At 33.5% G+C, this 13,689-nt stretch overlaps 2 protein-coding genes across 2 annotated transcripts in view; both read left to right on the top strand.

Moving 5' to 3' along the window:
• The window catches only part of LOC106108715, an 18,272-nt gene extending 14,531 nt beyond the window's left edge, over positions 1-3,741 (top strand). Inside the window, exons 7-9 of the mRNA XM_013289976.1 lie at positions 682-835; positions 1,492-1,579; positions 3,434-3,741. Of these exons, the coding sequence (XP_013145430.1) occupies positions 682-835; positions 1,492-1,579; positions 3,434-3,470 (279 nt within the window). The 3' untranslated portion in view covers positions 3,471-3,741. The remainder of the gene's footprint in view (positions 1-681; positions 836-1,491; positions 1,580-3,433) is intronic.
• A 4,733-nt stretch (positions 3,742-8,474) lies between these two features.
• Positions 8,475-13,471, top strand: LOC106108825 (G protein-activated inward rectifier potassium channel 2-like). Its single transcript, XM_013290104.1, has 6 exons — positions 8,475-9,048; positions 10,421-10,571; positions 10,958-11,149; positions 12,707-12,778; positions 12,938-13,048; positions 13,361-13,471. The coding sequence occupies exons 1-6, from the start codon at positions 8,630-8,632 to the stop codon at positions 13,469-13,471; spliced, it is 1,056 nt and encodes a 351-aa protein (XP_013145558.1). The 5' UTR covers positions 8,475-8,629.
• Positions 13,472-13,689: the final 218 nt, after the last annotated feature.

Raw genomic sequence — 13,689 nt, 5'->3', positions numbered from 1 at the left:
ATTTCCCCTTCCTATGCATCTCATCTACCGTCAAATCCACTTCCCCTTCCCATCCTCTCCTTATAAGAAAAGGGTGGTAAAGAGAAAGGGACTAAAATTAGGACTCCAGCACCACACTCATCAGACTGTACACGGAATTGCTTCCACTTCACGCCTGTCTTGTGTGGTCGTGGTATTACTGGGGGCGAGCCCTGCACTGCTAACATGTTAAAGCGGGCACTACCACTGCTAAATTATTATACATTTTTTTTTTATTTTATTCATATCACGATATTTTTCTGCACTTAAACTGATAAATCTACATAACAAGGTACACGGCTAGTGTTTTATTATTATACATACGTTTGCATTCACTGCTAATGTTATTAGGAAGTGGTGGAGTTTCGTTGCAATGAAAGAGGCAAATTTTCCGACTATACATGGAGGGCATCGGTGACTCAGTGGTTTAAGCACTTGTAATCACAGGTCTTGGGTTCGAATCCCGCTGTACCAATGTGATTTTCGAATTTTATGAAAGAAAACATCGTGATGCACATACATATCGGTGAAAAAATACAAAGATATATGTGAAGTAAACGCAATGCAGGTAGACTAAGACCGCGTGGGGTATGCTCCCTTCAGTGGGGACGTATAGCTGATGACATAGCGGGTATCCTGAAGTTAGCTGGCTTCCAACATTAGTATCTCTACAGGATGCCTAGGTTCAGCGAGAGCGACAGTGTTCAGGAGAAGCGCGGCCTGGATCTGTACCCCACACCTCACCAGACGTTGCCGCCGCTGTACGCTGAACGCGACTACAAGTGGACGGATAATACATACCTTGACTCCACCAGAGGTAAGCCTAGAAGATTCTAGAAGATTCACCTAACTGCTTTAGCGTTTACGATCTAAGGAAACAGGGACTATTGGGATTCAAAGAGACTAGTAAAAAATTTTTTTACTGTAAAAAACAATACTTATCAACATGTAGTTCATTTTTCAATGAAAAATCAATACATAAGATAAACTAGTTTTTACCCGCGGCTTCGTTTGTGTGGAATTAAAAAACAAAAGTAAATGACCTACGTAGGCTTGGAAGACATCTTCTACTCTCTACTCTATGATTATGATGATCTATGACTACTCTATGACAATAATCGAAATTCGTTCAGCAGTTTAGGCTACAAACTCTAACAAACATCTATTTAAACTTTCGAATTTAATATATTAGTGAGATTTTGGTTATTCTTAGAGCGTCCGCACACCTTTAACTAAACCATCGCACAACTGTTGTGCGATTGTCGTTTGTTTCGCAAATTCAACTGTTTAGTTGCACAACTAAAAATCGAGTAGCACCTCAATATAAGCGCATGAATACGAGAATAAGAGACTAAACATTTGTGCGATAGTTTGGTCAAAGATGTGCGTGCTGCAAGATGTTCCTCTAGCATTCATTAACATTGTTTTCTTGTAAAAAAATCTATTTCCATGTTTATTTTATACGTATTTCAGTTGACTTGGACGGTTATGCCAACAAAAACTATCTAGCAGATGACGGCTATGGCCTTGACTCGGATGATGAGGCTGATGCCAGGAATAGGTAAATATGACACATACATGACACAAATGACACATAACAATATTGAAAATGCAATCAATCAATTTCATACACAAATTCTCATATGGGGAAAAACTCCTTGACTATGTCTTGTCTATGGCATTATATTAAAATTAACTGTTTCCGTCCGGTTTCATCCGCATGAAATCTTCTATACTATTTATTATAATAAAGCGTAAACACACACTACTTTGTTGCCTAAGATGTCAGCATATTTTTAAATAATTCTTTTTTTAATAAAAAACCCTACACTTACGTCACGCTTTAGGCTATATATTTTTACGCCATTAAACTTAGGGGGTAAATATTTTAGTTAAAGACCCTAATGTAGGAAAGAGACCATAAGTCGCTGCCAACATCAAGGAAGCAAGATTGCCAACGTTTGTCATGTCATGTCATTTTGACATATGCTGTTAATAATTTGACAAATGTAGACAATAAAATAACATTTTCATAATTTCATGCAGATGAAGCTGCACGGGAACAAAAAGTTATTAAAAAAAGTCATGTTTACATTTGTCAAATTCTTAATTGCAAATGTCAAAATAATAATAACCTTGCTTCTTAAATGTTGGCAGCTTGTAGTTTATCGTTCCCATATGATGGTTTTTTTTTAAATTTATTTACCCCCTAAGCTTAAAAGCGTGAAAATATATAACCTAAAGCGTGTTGTAAGTGTTGGGGTTTTTATTAAAGAAACAATTATTCAAAAATAAGCTGTGATTGCTGACATCTTACGTCACAAAGTAATGTGTTTACGCTTTATTATATTAGTATAAATATGAAATAAATTAAATGCTTATTTAGCAAAAGGGTTACGGTCTCTACATTTTTATCATAACCTAAAAATTGAAACATAGCTTCGCATAATCGATCTTAAATCAAAGGGGATAAGGTTCCATTTTCTGCTTTTCAATAGTAACAAATATTTGCAGGTACACTAGTGACGTGTAGCCGAATATTATCGTATTTTATTAAATTGGTATGCTTTTTAATAATTATTTACCATTTATTGCTTATTGTATCTATTATTTACTTCACGATAATCATATCAATCATTTTAAAGGGTAATTTTTTGCTTTAGATCGCGTCCACGTCTTTGACTAATATCGCATAACTGTTTAGTCGCTTAGTCGCCCTTTGATTCCGAGGTTATATGTAGATACGGCACTATTCGGTTTTATGTTACGAACTAAACAGTTGAATTGGCAGCGAAACAATCGACAATCACAGTTGTGCGAGAGTTTAGTCACAGGTGTGCTTTTAAAATGATTCATAAATGAAGTGTGACGTCTCGTGTAATGCTATCTCACTCTATCGCTTTGAATATTATATCTTTCTTCTCACTCATGTAACGAAATGTGCAATATGAAAATAACTTCCTCGTTTTCCCTCTGTTATAACGATGAATAACATATTCACCTTAATACTAGCTTTCGCCCGCGACTTTGTCCGCGTGGTTTAAAAAAAACAAGTGTGTCCTGCCAGACTATACTCTACATCTATGCCAAATATCATCGAGATCCGTTCAGCAGCTTAGGCTACAAACTCTAACCAACATCCATCTAAAGAATTATTCCCAACCGTCGCCCCGCTGTCCCCACGTTTTAGTCCCACTATCACCAACAGAGTGACAGATGGAATCGTAAAATAAGTACCATCAGTCCCCTTGTTGCAAAAGGTGGGACGGATGAAATTTTTTATACTCACGTGGTGACAGCGGGGGGACGGTTGGGAATAATCTAATCTAAACTGCATATATAATATCAGTAATCTTACTAATCTTGTTACTTTATAAATAAAAATGTTTTAATATATTTATTGTTTTTATTTCAGCAACAGGCACATAACTCCAAGGGACATTTATGTGTGAGGCTGACCAAAAGGTGATTTTTAATATTAGGTACAGGAGCACCGAACATGTAAGCGGTACAAGCGAATTTGTGCCATAAAAGAATGGTATAAGATCGAAATTGTACGGTGACTATAGTTTTAAGTATAACTATGTGATTTTATAGTAATATCACGATCGTACATAATGTATATAGCCAGCTATATTTACTTGCGTATATTTTCATATACAGATTATTACAGATATTTACATTATGCCAAAGCTAAAATATTAAAATAAACATACGTTAATTTTGAGGTTATCATTTTTGAAATTAATTATTTTGGCGCGCAGAATAAGACGTTTAGTTTTTTTATTTGTCATAGACTAAAGCAATAATTATATTATTCTATGAGATTAAACTTTTTCTTTTGTACTAAATTGTGTATTAAAAATTTATTTTAAACCGATACATAATGTTTCATGCCATTCATGCCATTTTACTCTTTAGTTGTCTAAAAAAAGCTATTTTATATTTCAGAAAAAAAGCACAACTTTTTTATTTTCGTTTTTTATTGATTTTCCATAAACCGTATAGTTTGTGTAATTTAGTGTAAATTTTATTATACTTATTGTGCTTAGATTACATACGTTTTGTTTCGATTTTTAACCGAAAAAAAATAATCAGATATGACGTAAGTATATAGAACCAAAATTTTCGTAAGATATTTATAGTACATTTAAATATTATCCATTGTTGTGATTTATATATAAAGTCTAACTCCTGTTGTAAATTATTTCTTTATAATTTTTATTATTGTGTAGATTTATATTTTTTTTTTAGAAAATAAACAATTAATTTTTTATTTTTGTTTTTTTTTTTACCTTTGATTTCTTTATTATTTATGACTTACTACTTTATTTTTCTTAAAGAAATGTTTGAAGCACAAAATTATTTTATTTGTTTTTTCTTTTTATATAGTGAAGAAAATCACGTACATATCATTTAACGAAAAATGTTACTATCGTTATGATTTAATAGGTCGAATTTCGATTGTTTGTATTTAATGTAAAAGGTTGTGAAATTTATTTTCGGCATTTAATTTGTAATCTTAAAAAAATCTTACAAAACCTTATAAAAAAATAATTTCTTAATGAAAATTATTATTCTACTTAAATTAACATCTTTAATTGTTTACTCTTTGAACTGCACTCTACTTATTCTATGACCTTTCTTTTTAGTTTTAAATTACATTTTTAAGAGATCTTCATCAACCAGCAGTACAAAATTAACCTTTATATTCATTACCACTAAAAAAAGTTAAAAAATATACGGAGCTGTTAAAACAAAAGAACGTTACTTTTTTATTTAAAGATAAGGTGACAGTAACCTAAAAAATGACAAAGTAAATCTTTAAAATTAACAGAATATATAAAATTTTTAATGTCCATTTAAAATTAAACAATTAATAATGGTTAATACATATTTTTGATGACCTTGAAACGCGGACTTTGGCAACCGACACAGTTTGCTCCCCGCACGCCTCTCCGCAGGCCAACAATAATGCATCAGTCGAGGTGAGTATTGCGAACCCTAAAATAAACAATAACAACTATTTTAAAACATAATGTAATAATTGTTATAATGGATAATGTTATCGTAATATATTAATATAGGTTAATATAGGTGTAATATGTTAATATAGGTGAGAGATTTTACTAAATTTAGTGTAGTTTGCGTAGATATAAGTAGACATAATAAAATTATTTAAAAAAAAAATGGTAACACTACGTTGAAATAACTTGAATAGTACCTTTAACCTTTCTTTATTACTGAAATAGAAGTGCATTTAATTGTGATTTTATTTGATTAGGAATCCATATTTATTTTTAGGTTATTAAAATGGAAACTTTAAAGGTCTGAAATACAAACGTTACCTATAATTGTGTTAGACATCAAATACATATTTAAAAATAGAAAAAGCCACAGATACTACTAGTTTACTAAATTCATCCTAAAATACAAAATGTAATCAAGTGCCATTAAATGAAATTCTCGAAATAGGGCTTATATAGCATTGTTCAGAATATAACCCCAAAAAAATAAAAATTATATTACAAGTAGATGCCAAATATCTTCAATAATTAGATTTAGTACATTTTCCATAGAAATATAAAACAGAAACGAAACGTTCAAATGTTTGATGTGTGAAAGAGGTAGCAGAATGCTTGATGTCAGACAAGGGCGAATATAGCTTTAGTTTTTTTAATGACAAAGACTCACCATCGCGCACTGCCATCGTTAGTAAACGTCAATAACATATCTCTAGTATTATTAATAATTCCTAATTTTTACTAATTGCTGCCGTTTAGGATATACAAGAAGTAATAAAAAAAACGTATTAGTTCGTAAGGTGTTTATTACAAATGTTAACTATGCAAAATGTTTGTTTAGAAAAAAAGTGTGTATAAAATAATATTTAAATATTCAAATGTTAAAAACACATTTTTTATTAAATAAATCATTACAATTTAAAATCCAATGAATTTAAATCTTGCCCCAACTATTAATAAGAATTATTTTATTATGTTATAATTTTATTGCTTATAAATAGATGCTTTATTTAAAAAACAAAATCCAAATCTTGTAAAGGGCTTTGATATGTACAGACATGTTTTTCAAAACCGATTAATATCTGCGTTTCTTTTGACGTAATGTCAAGTCTGTACATTTTAAACTCTACAGCCTATCTTAAACTCAAGCCAACATCTTGAAGAACTCTATCTTATTTATATTATTAAACTCTATGTATACCATTATTAAAACAAATAAATGTTTAAAAAGCGGTTACGCGTTTTTTTTATACTGTATACAAAAATACTGCCTCAAGGTTGGTATTCCAACGTACCAATGCTTTTCGATTTTCGAATTTCAAATGTTACATTTAGAGCAGGCGCTCACTTTTGACTCAACTGTTGTGCGCACCTCCATATAAGGTCATAGGAATCAAAGCAAGACTGAACAGTTGTGCGATAGTTTAATCAGAGGTGAGGGCCTCCCCGACGTTCTTACAGTAAACAAAACAAAATACACTAAAAACTAAATATTCTCAAAAAAACAGTACACTAAAAAGTTACGAAATAATTCCTTGAAAATAGTAAACCTCCCTTATTGTTGCTCTTATGTCTATATTGTACAATTATTTTTACTTTGATGTCGGTGCTACCTTTGGGATAAAAAAAAGAATTATCAAAATCGGTCCACTAGCGGCGGAGTTATGCCGTAACACACATAAAAAAAAATAAAAAAATATATATATCGACGAATTGAGTACCTCCTTCTTTTGGGAAGTCGGTCAAAAAGACTTCGAGGGGACAAGGTATTATGCAATTTCTTTTATGTTTTTAAAAAACTATTTACCACTACGCAAGTAGACATGACAAATATTGATAGTAACAAGACTAAGCTTCCGTCTTGATAATGCTGATAACGTAGGATTCAACTATAATTAAATTTGTAAATATTAAACGTATGACATTCCTTTTCCTAATAAGTAAGTATTTTTACATAATAATGTAGTAAATAAACATATAGAAGCTTAAAACGTTCATTACAAAACGAAATTTTGTTCAAAAATTTTGATTTGAACAAAATATTTTTTTTGGTACTCCGAGGTATAAGTAAAGTATTGGAGTCCATCCAAAGTGTGGAGGGATAGTGTGAAAGTGGTTGTAAATTAAGATATGACGGCTGATAAAGATGTATGGAAGACCACTGTGCCGACCCTCCATAAGAAGGGCAAGTTGATGACTTCGAGATTGACATAGAATAATTTTATCGTATGTTTTTCAAACCGCATTTAGACAGTACACCGTAAAATCTGTATTACTTTAAACAAGACTGATTTCTAATTTCTACTACGTATAAAGTTAATTTTTAACAGTCGTAGAGCCCGCTTTAACATCTTCGCACGCCCGGTGTAATACCATAACCACACAAAAGACAGGCGTGAAGTGTGAGCAATTCCGCACGTCGTGTGGTGCCGAAGGCCTAATTTTATTCCCTTTCCTTTTCCTTTTCCACCCTTTTCTTAAGAAGAAAAGTTGGGAAGGAAAAGTAGATTGGACGGTGGAGGAGACGTTTAGGAAGGGGAAATGTCCACTTTAAGTGCGTCTCCTCCTCCTTCAATTAAGGGTACGAACGCATCTGCAATTGGGGATATTTATGGGTAGCGGTCGCTTTCCATTTCGGTGGATTCAGGCGGCCGCTTGCTCATTTGCTACCTTATATTATAAAAAAAAGTTATTTCCTGATAAAGGCGATTTAATCCAGCTAACTCTTAACAGTTAACCCTAGAAGGGGTAGATAGACTAGGGTGTTTGCAGATGTCTTGCAGTATTTAGAACTACTTCTTTTGCGTGTTTGATAGCTGATAGTATATCAGAAAACTATCATAAAGCAGTACGAGGCATTTAGCGGATGACCGGTAACTTTAATACCAAACTCGAGCGTTCTTCAAGCGTTATTCTGCAACCATTTTAGTTAGAACTCGAAATTTAATTGATGTGTCAAGCAATTTTAGTAAACAGTAAACAAATGTTGAATAAAAAAAAATTGTGAGATAAATCTCTGAACACAATTGCCACCAAAAGTTTTACTAGCTGTTTTACGCGAATTTTTCGATTTAATCAGACAATAATCTTTTTATTGCCGTATATACACATGAAACCTTCATAAATATACCTCAATCTGCGTAACTAAAACATTTCATAATTAAATTGTTTTATTTTTAAACCGTTAGTACCAGTTACTTTAAACTGGAATAACACTTTTAACGCTGTCTCTATTTATTCAAGAACCTTTCGCCCGCGACTCCGTCTGAGTGGAATTAAAAAAAAACAAAGTGAATAGCCTATGTGTTCTTCCAGACTATCCTCGTTTGCAGTTTGCAGAATGACCTCTTTATCCCGACAAGGTCATACCAGCTTAGGCTGTTCACATAATTGTGAATGTGTTAATACACAGATAACGTTCAGATATCGTGCAAGAATCACCTGTCATGGCGTCTCTACGCCTTTGAGACATAACCTACGAAATACGATAAATATGTGCTTTTAAATAAGTGTAAAGGAATAAAACTATACTATTTTTAAGTGCAATAAATCAGTGTTAAAGAAAAAATAATATTAGATTTTAAAATATGGCTCTTGAACCTTTGTTGGAAATCGATTACGATTATATAAAACTTAATCAACTATACGACGAGTGTCTCGATTATTTAGAAAAATCGAATAACAATGAATCGGAAAGCGAAGAAAGTGTACAAAGTGGTCATGACGATTATGAAACTGTAGAATCATTGGAAGATGTACAAAAAGAAAATCAGCCTGAAATCGGTTTTAAAGTTATCAATGAATTAAAATCGATGGAAAGTTTATCGAGTGAAACTAAATCGGAGAGGTTAAGGAAATTGTCGCAACAATTACCTAAAATTATAATAACACAGAGCAATAATAGTTTGAATTTGGAACGTGACCAGGAAAAACCGTTAGTAGAAAATCTTTTACCGGTGAAGAATTATTTAAAGAAACCACCTGAGAGTTGTAGATTTATAAATGAGTACGTAGCCTTTTATTAATTATTAATTTATTATTTAACTAGCTGTTGCCCGCGACTTATGCGAAATAAGAAAAAAAACAAAATTGAGTAGCCTATGTGTTCTTCCAAACTATTCTCTACATCTATGCCAAATTTCATCGAGATCCATTCAGCAGTTTAGGCTACAAACTCTAACTAACATCCATTTAAACTTTTGCATTTTTACCATTAGTAATATTAACAACTGGCTATTGCCCGCGACTTCGTCCGCCTGATATTAGAAAACATATGAACTATAAAAATAACAAAAATCTACGTATCGGGGATGAATTTTATCTCATACGTACTCCAGACTTCGTTTTATATCTGTGCCAAATTTCAATAAGATATGTTGAACCATTGCAGAATGATCGAGTAAACGTTAAAAAAACTAAATTAATGAATTCCACGGGAACCGTAACAATTCCCGGGATAAAAAGTAGCCTATGTGTTCTTCCAGATTATGCTCTAAACCTGTGCCAAATTTCATCGAGATCCGTTCAGCCGCTTAGGCTACAAACTCTAACAAGCATCCATCCATCTAAACTTTCGCCTATAAAAAAAATAGTAAAGTATTTAGTAACCTTAATTACAACTCTCTAAGGTAATAATCAAAAGGAAGTAACCACATACTGCATTGTTTTGACGTAAGAAATTAGTCATTTTATAGTATTTGTGTTTAACCACATCTGTCGCAGTGTTCGTGCAATGCGTTTATTTGCTAACGGTATTTCTTGTTTATTTAAGTTTATTCGCGTCATTTACACTAAATGTCTTAATTCCTTAAGTAAAAGTGATCTATAGAAATCTTTTTATTGAATAACTAGCTGTTGCTCGCGACTTCGTGCGCGTGAAATAATAAAATACAGCCTATGTACACTGATATCGTAGTTTTTTATTGATGTAAGAAGATCGGTCTAGTAGTTTTTGAGTTATTACATGCAGAATTACAAATCTTCGCTTTCATACTTTCATATTTCATACTAATATTACAAATGCGAAAGTTTAGATGGATGGATGTTTGTTACAGTTTGTAGCCTAAACGGCTAAACGGATTACGATGAAATTTGGTATAGATGTAAATGATAGTCTGGAAGAACACATAGGCTACCTACTTTTGTTCTTTTTTATTTCCACGCGAACGGAGTCGCGGGCGAAAGCTAGTTTATAATATTAGTACTTATTGTGCGTTATTTTTGTTATTTTCTATGGTTACTAACTAAAAATATGGTTGTTAATTTAGCTGTCAAAGAAACGCATCACAACGCAAATTATCCGTGGGTTATTGCGAAGACACTCGTTTTTTAAAAACAAGAATTTAATCATAGAATCCTTTTTTTAATGTAATTTCCAGTACAAAACATCAGCCGTTTTATCGCAACCGCACTGCTTACGGCGATTTCCCTAAACGTTTGGTCTCAAAGAATGGCGTCGAGAACGTTGCTCTCATTTCCAACGTTCCCTTCGAGAAGATTCGATTGCTTAATGATGCGTTCCATACATTGGTAAGTTAGTTTACATTGTTTATTACTTAATAAGTACATTTTCAGCGTTTTAAAAACTTTAACATAAGAACAGCCTCAACATAATGAAAATCAAATCAAAAGCTATTATTAAAGTCTAGCTTCCGCCACTCCGTTTGCGTAGAAACATGTGTTCTTCCAGACTATCCTCTACATCTATGCCAAATTTCATCGAAATCGGTTCAGTACTTTAGGCTACAAACTCTAACAAACATCCATCTAAACTGCATTTATAATATTTGAAACTACTCGGTCCTTTGAGTTTAAACAGACTGGTCTAAAACTTAACCTACAGCAGCACTTTCCGTTTTTTTGTTCAATAACCAATATTAACAGACATTTAAACCTAAGTATCCTCTTATCTGCAGATCAATCTCCGTTGGCGTTGGATTGTTATCGGGACAGTAATCGTGCATTTCGCTATCTGGCTGGTGTTCGCTGTCTTCTGGTATGTGACAGCGCTGGCTCACTACGACTTCGAGCCAGACCCTCCTTCACGCAGTTGTGTTACTGGCGGCAAGGATTTTGTCACTATATTCCTCGCCTCTGTTGAAGCTCAGGTCAGTTTAAAATTAATCCATCTGTGGTGTTCATTTACCAATTACTTGTATTAACAAAAGAATGAATTTAAATATACGATATTCGGGGCCTATCCCACCACTGGCTGATAGAGGCTCAGATAGCTTAAATCCGATATTTCCATCACATATTTTACACGTTAGATTGTTATCAGACATTTTACAATTTAGTGGGACAGGCCCTAAGAGCGTGCGGACACCTTTGACTAAACTATCGCACAACTGTTTGTCCATTGTTGTTTTAACTGTTTAGTTGCACTACTAAAAATCGAGTAGTGTGCGCCTCTTCATAAACTTACGGGAATAATAAAAAATAGGTGTCCTCCGCACGTACTGACAATAGAATATGGAGATGTTTTTATTTTATTTATCTACTAGCTTACGCCCGCGATTCCGTCCACGTGATAAAAAAAAAGCAAAAGTGAATAGCCTATGTGTTCTTCCAGACTATTCTCCAGATATATGCCAAATTTCATCGAAATCCTTTCAGCTGTTTAAGCTACAAACCCTAATAAACATCCATCCATCTATCCATCTTAACTTTCACATTAATAATATTAGTAAAATAGGATTATATTAATTTTTGCATATGTATGCGGTCTTAAACTTTTGACCGACAGCGAACAATAATCGTGATAAAAACCACTAACTAAATTCGAAGCAAAGATAATCAATTACCGTTTGATTCCCGGAATGTTATTTATAGAAGCGTCAGAAATGTCCATTAGCGAGCGGAAAAGACGTCTGATTGAAGCTACAATCTACCTCATTGTGGCAAATTGCTCTTCTTTCACAACAACGGTCGCCGGCGATTTCCTTAAACGACCAATTGATGGTCACTCGTCTATTTAGAAAGTCACTTCTAAGAAACACGTGCCATAGAGTATATACAAAGATTCATAAACATATAGAGGAAACATTGACACTTCATTTGAGACATTTTCGCATAATCGACAAAGCTATCTTTTATTAGACCCTCAACACTTGTCAAAATAATTAACTAACTTTCGCACGCGACTCCGTCTGTGTGGAATTTAAAAAAAATAAAACTAAATAGCCTATGTGTTCTTCCAGACTATTCTTTACATCTATGCAAAATTTCATCGAGATCCGTTCATCAGTTTAGGCTATCTAACAAACATTGACGGCACACAGTGATTTTTAAGCTATCTGGGCCTCTATCTGCCAGTGGTGGGACAGGATCAAACGTAGGGAATCCGGCCATCTTTAATTTCAATTCATTCCATGTATTTTCTCACGCATTTAACCCAGTTTATAATTTGAAGGAAAAACTTTGTTAGCGTTACTTTATACGAAGCGTGGGCCTAACTGAGAGTAAAGTGAACCATAGTTATGTAACTGAGGTCTGAAAGATACTTTTTTCATACAGAGTAGCGGGCAAAATAAATGGGAACTTCAACTTCAAAGAGATTTAATTATAAGTTTGTTACAAGAATTATAATGGTCCTACACTAGGCTCTAGGCCTGTCTTGTAGTTGTCATTAATGTCCTAACTGTTTATATTTCTGGTTATTTCAGACTACTATCGGTTTCGGAGACCGTGCTATAGATGAAGAGTGTCCAGAATCGATATTTCTTTTTATAATGCAGGTATGTTTGAGTCCTAAGAATGGGAAAACACATCAATGCCCAAACATGGATATACGTTCAGCAATTTAGGCTACAAACTCTTACCATCCATCTAAACTTTCGACGTAGTAAGAATAACGTAAGAATTAACTTTTGTACAATGTAACGATGTAATTCCAGTTAATTCTGGGCACTGGTCTGTCGGGTGTTCTGACGTGTGTTGTGTACGCGAAGCTGACAAGGCCAGAGAAACTGTCCAGAGATGGCGTTGGCTTCAGTAAAAAAGCTGTCGTGAGTATATTAACACACTAATCCACAAATATCTTATATTACTTAGGCTTCAGAATTTAGAAATCTGAGAATTATAGGCCTGTTGCTTCGCTATTTCGGCGAAATTAGTTGATCACTTGCGGCCAAATGGTAGCTTTTCCGCATCAAACACAAAAGAATCTCGTAAAATCATAAATCGCAAAGTAAAAAAACCTTCAAATTGAGAACCTTGTCCTTTTTGAAGTCTGTAATGTTTCTAGTCAGATCATAAACTGACGTAATTTACAATTAATCGGTGATACATCGTCCATTGTAGCTTTTACCTGTATTTAGGTTTCTTTACGCGACGGCAAACTGTGTCTGATGTTTCGAGCTTGGGACCTCAACTACGACCACATCATCAGTTCCGAGTTCACCGCGCACTTCGTCAGCACATATCGGTAAAGTATACAAAATAGACAGTACTCGTATACTTAAAAATGTTATATTTTTTTACAGTCTGTTCACTGCAAATGTTAAAATTCTAATGCTCAAATGACAAGAACGTTCTTTTTAATTTACGGATTCAAAAATAGTGACTGAGATTCAATGCTCCTGAGTGTATTAGTATAAATATAAATTCTGGTGATCCTAATTTAGGCAGATCCTTGCGCAAATGAGAA

The sequence above is a fragment of the Papilio polytes genome, unplaced genomic scaffold (assembly GCF_000836215.1).
Source record: "Papilio polytes unplaced genomic scaffold, Ppol_1.0 DF821400.1, whole genome shotgun sequence".
In the NCBI taxonomy this organism is placed as follows: Eukaryota; Metazoa; Arthropoda; class Insecta; order Lepidoptera; family Papilionidae; genus Papilio; species Papilio polytes.
This window is presented reverse-complemented; position numbering and strand designations above follow the sequence as displayed.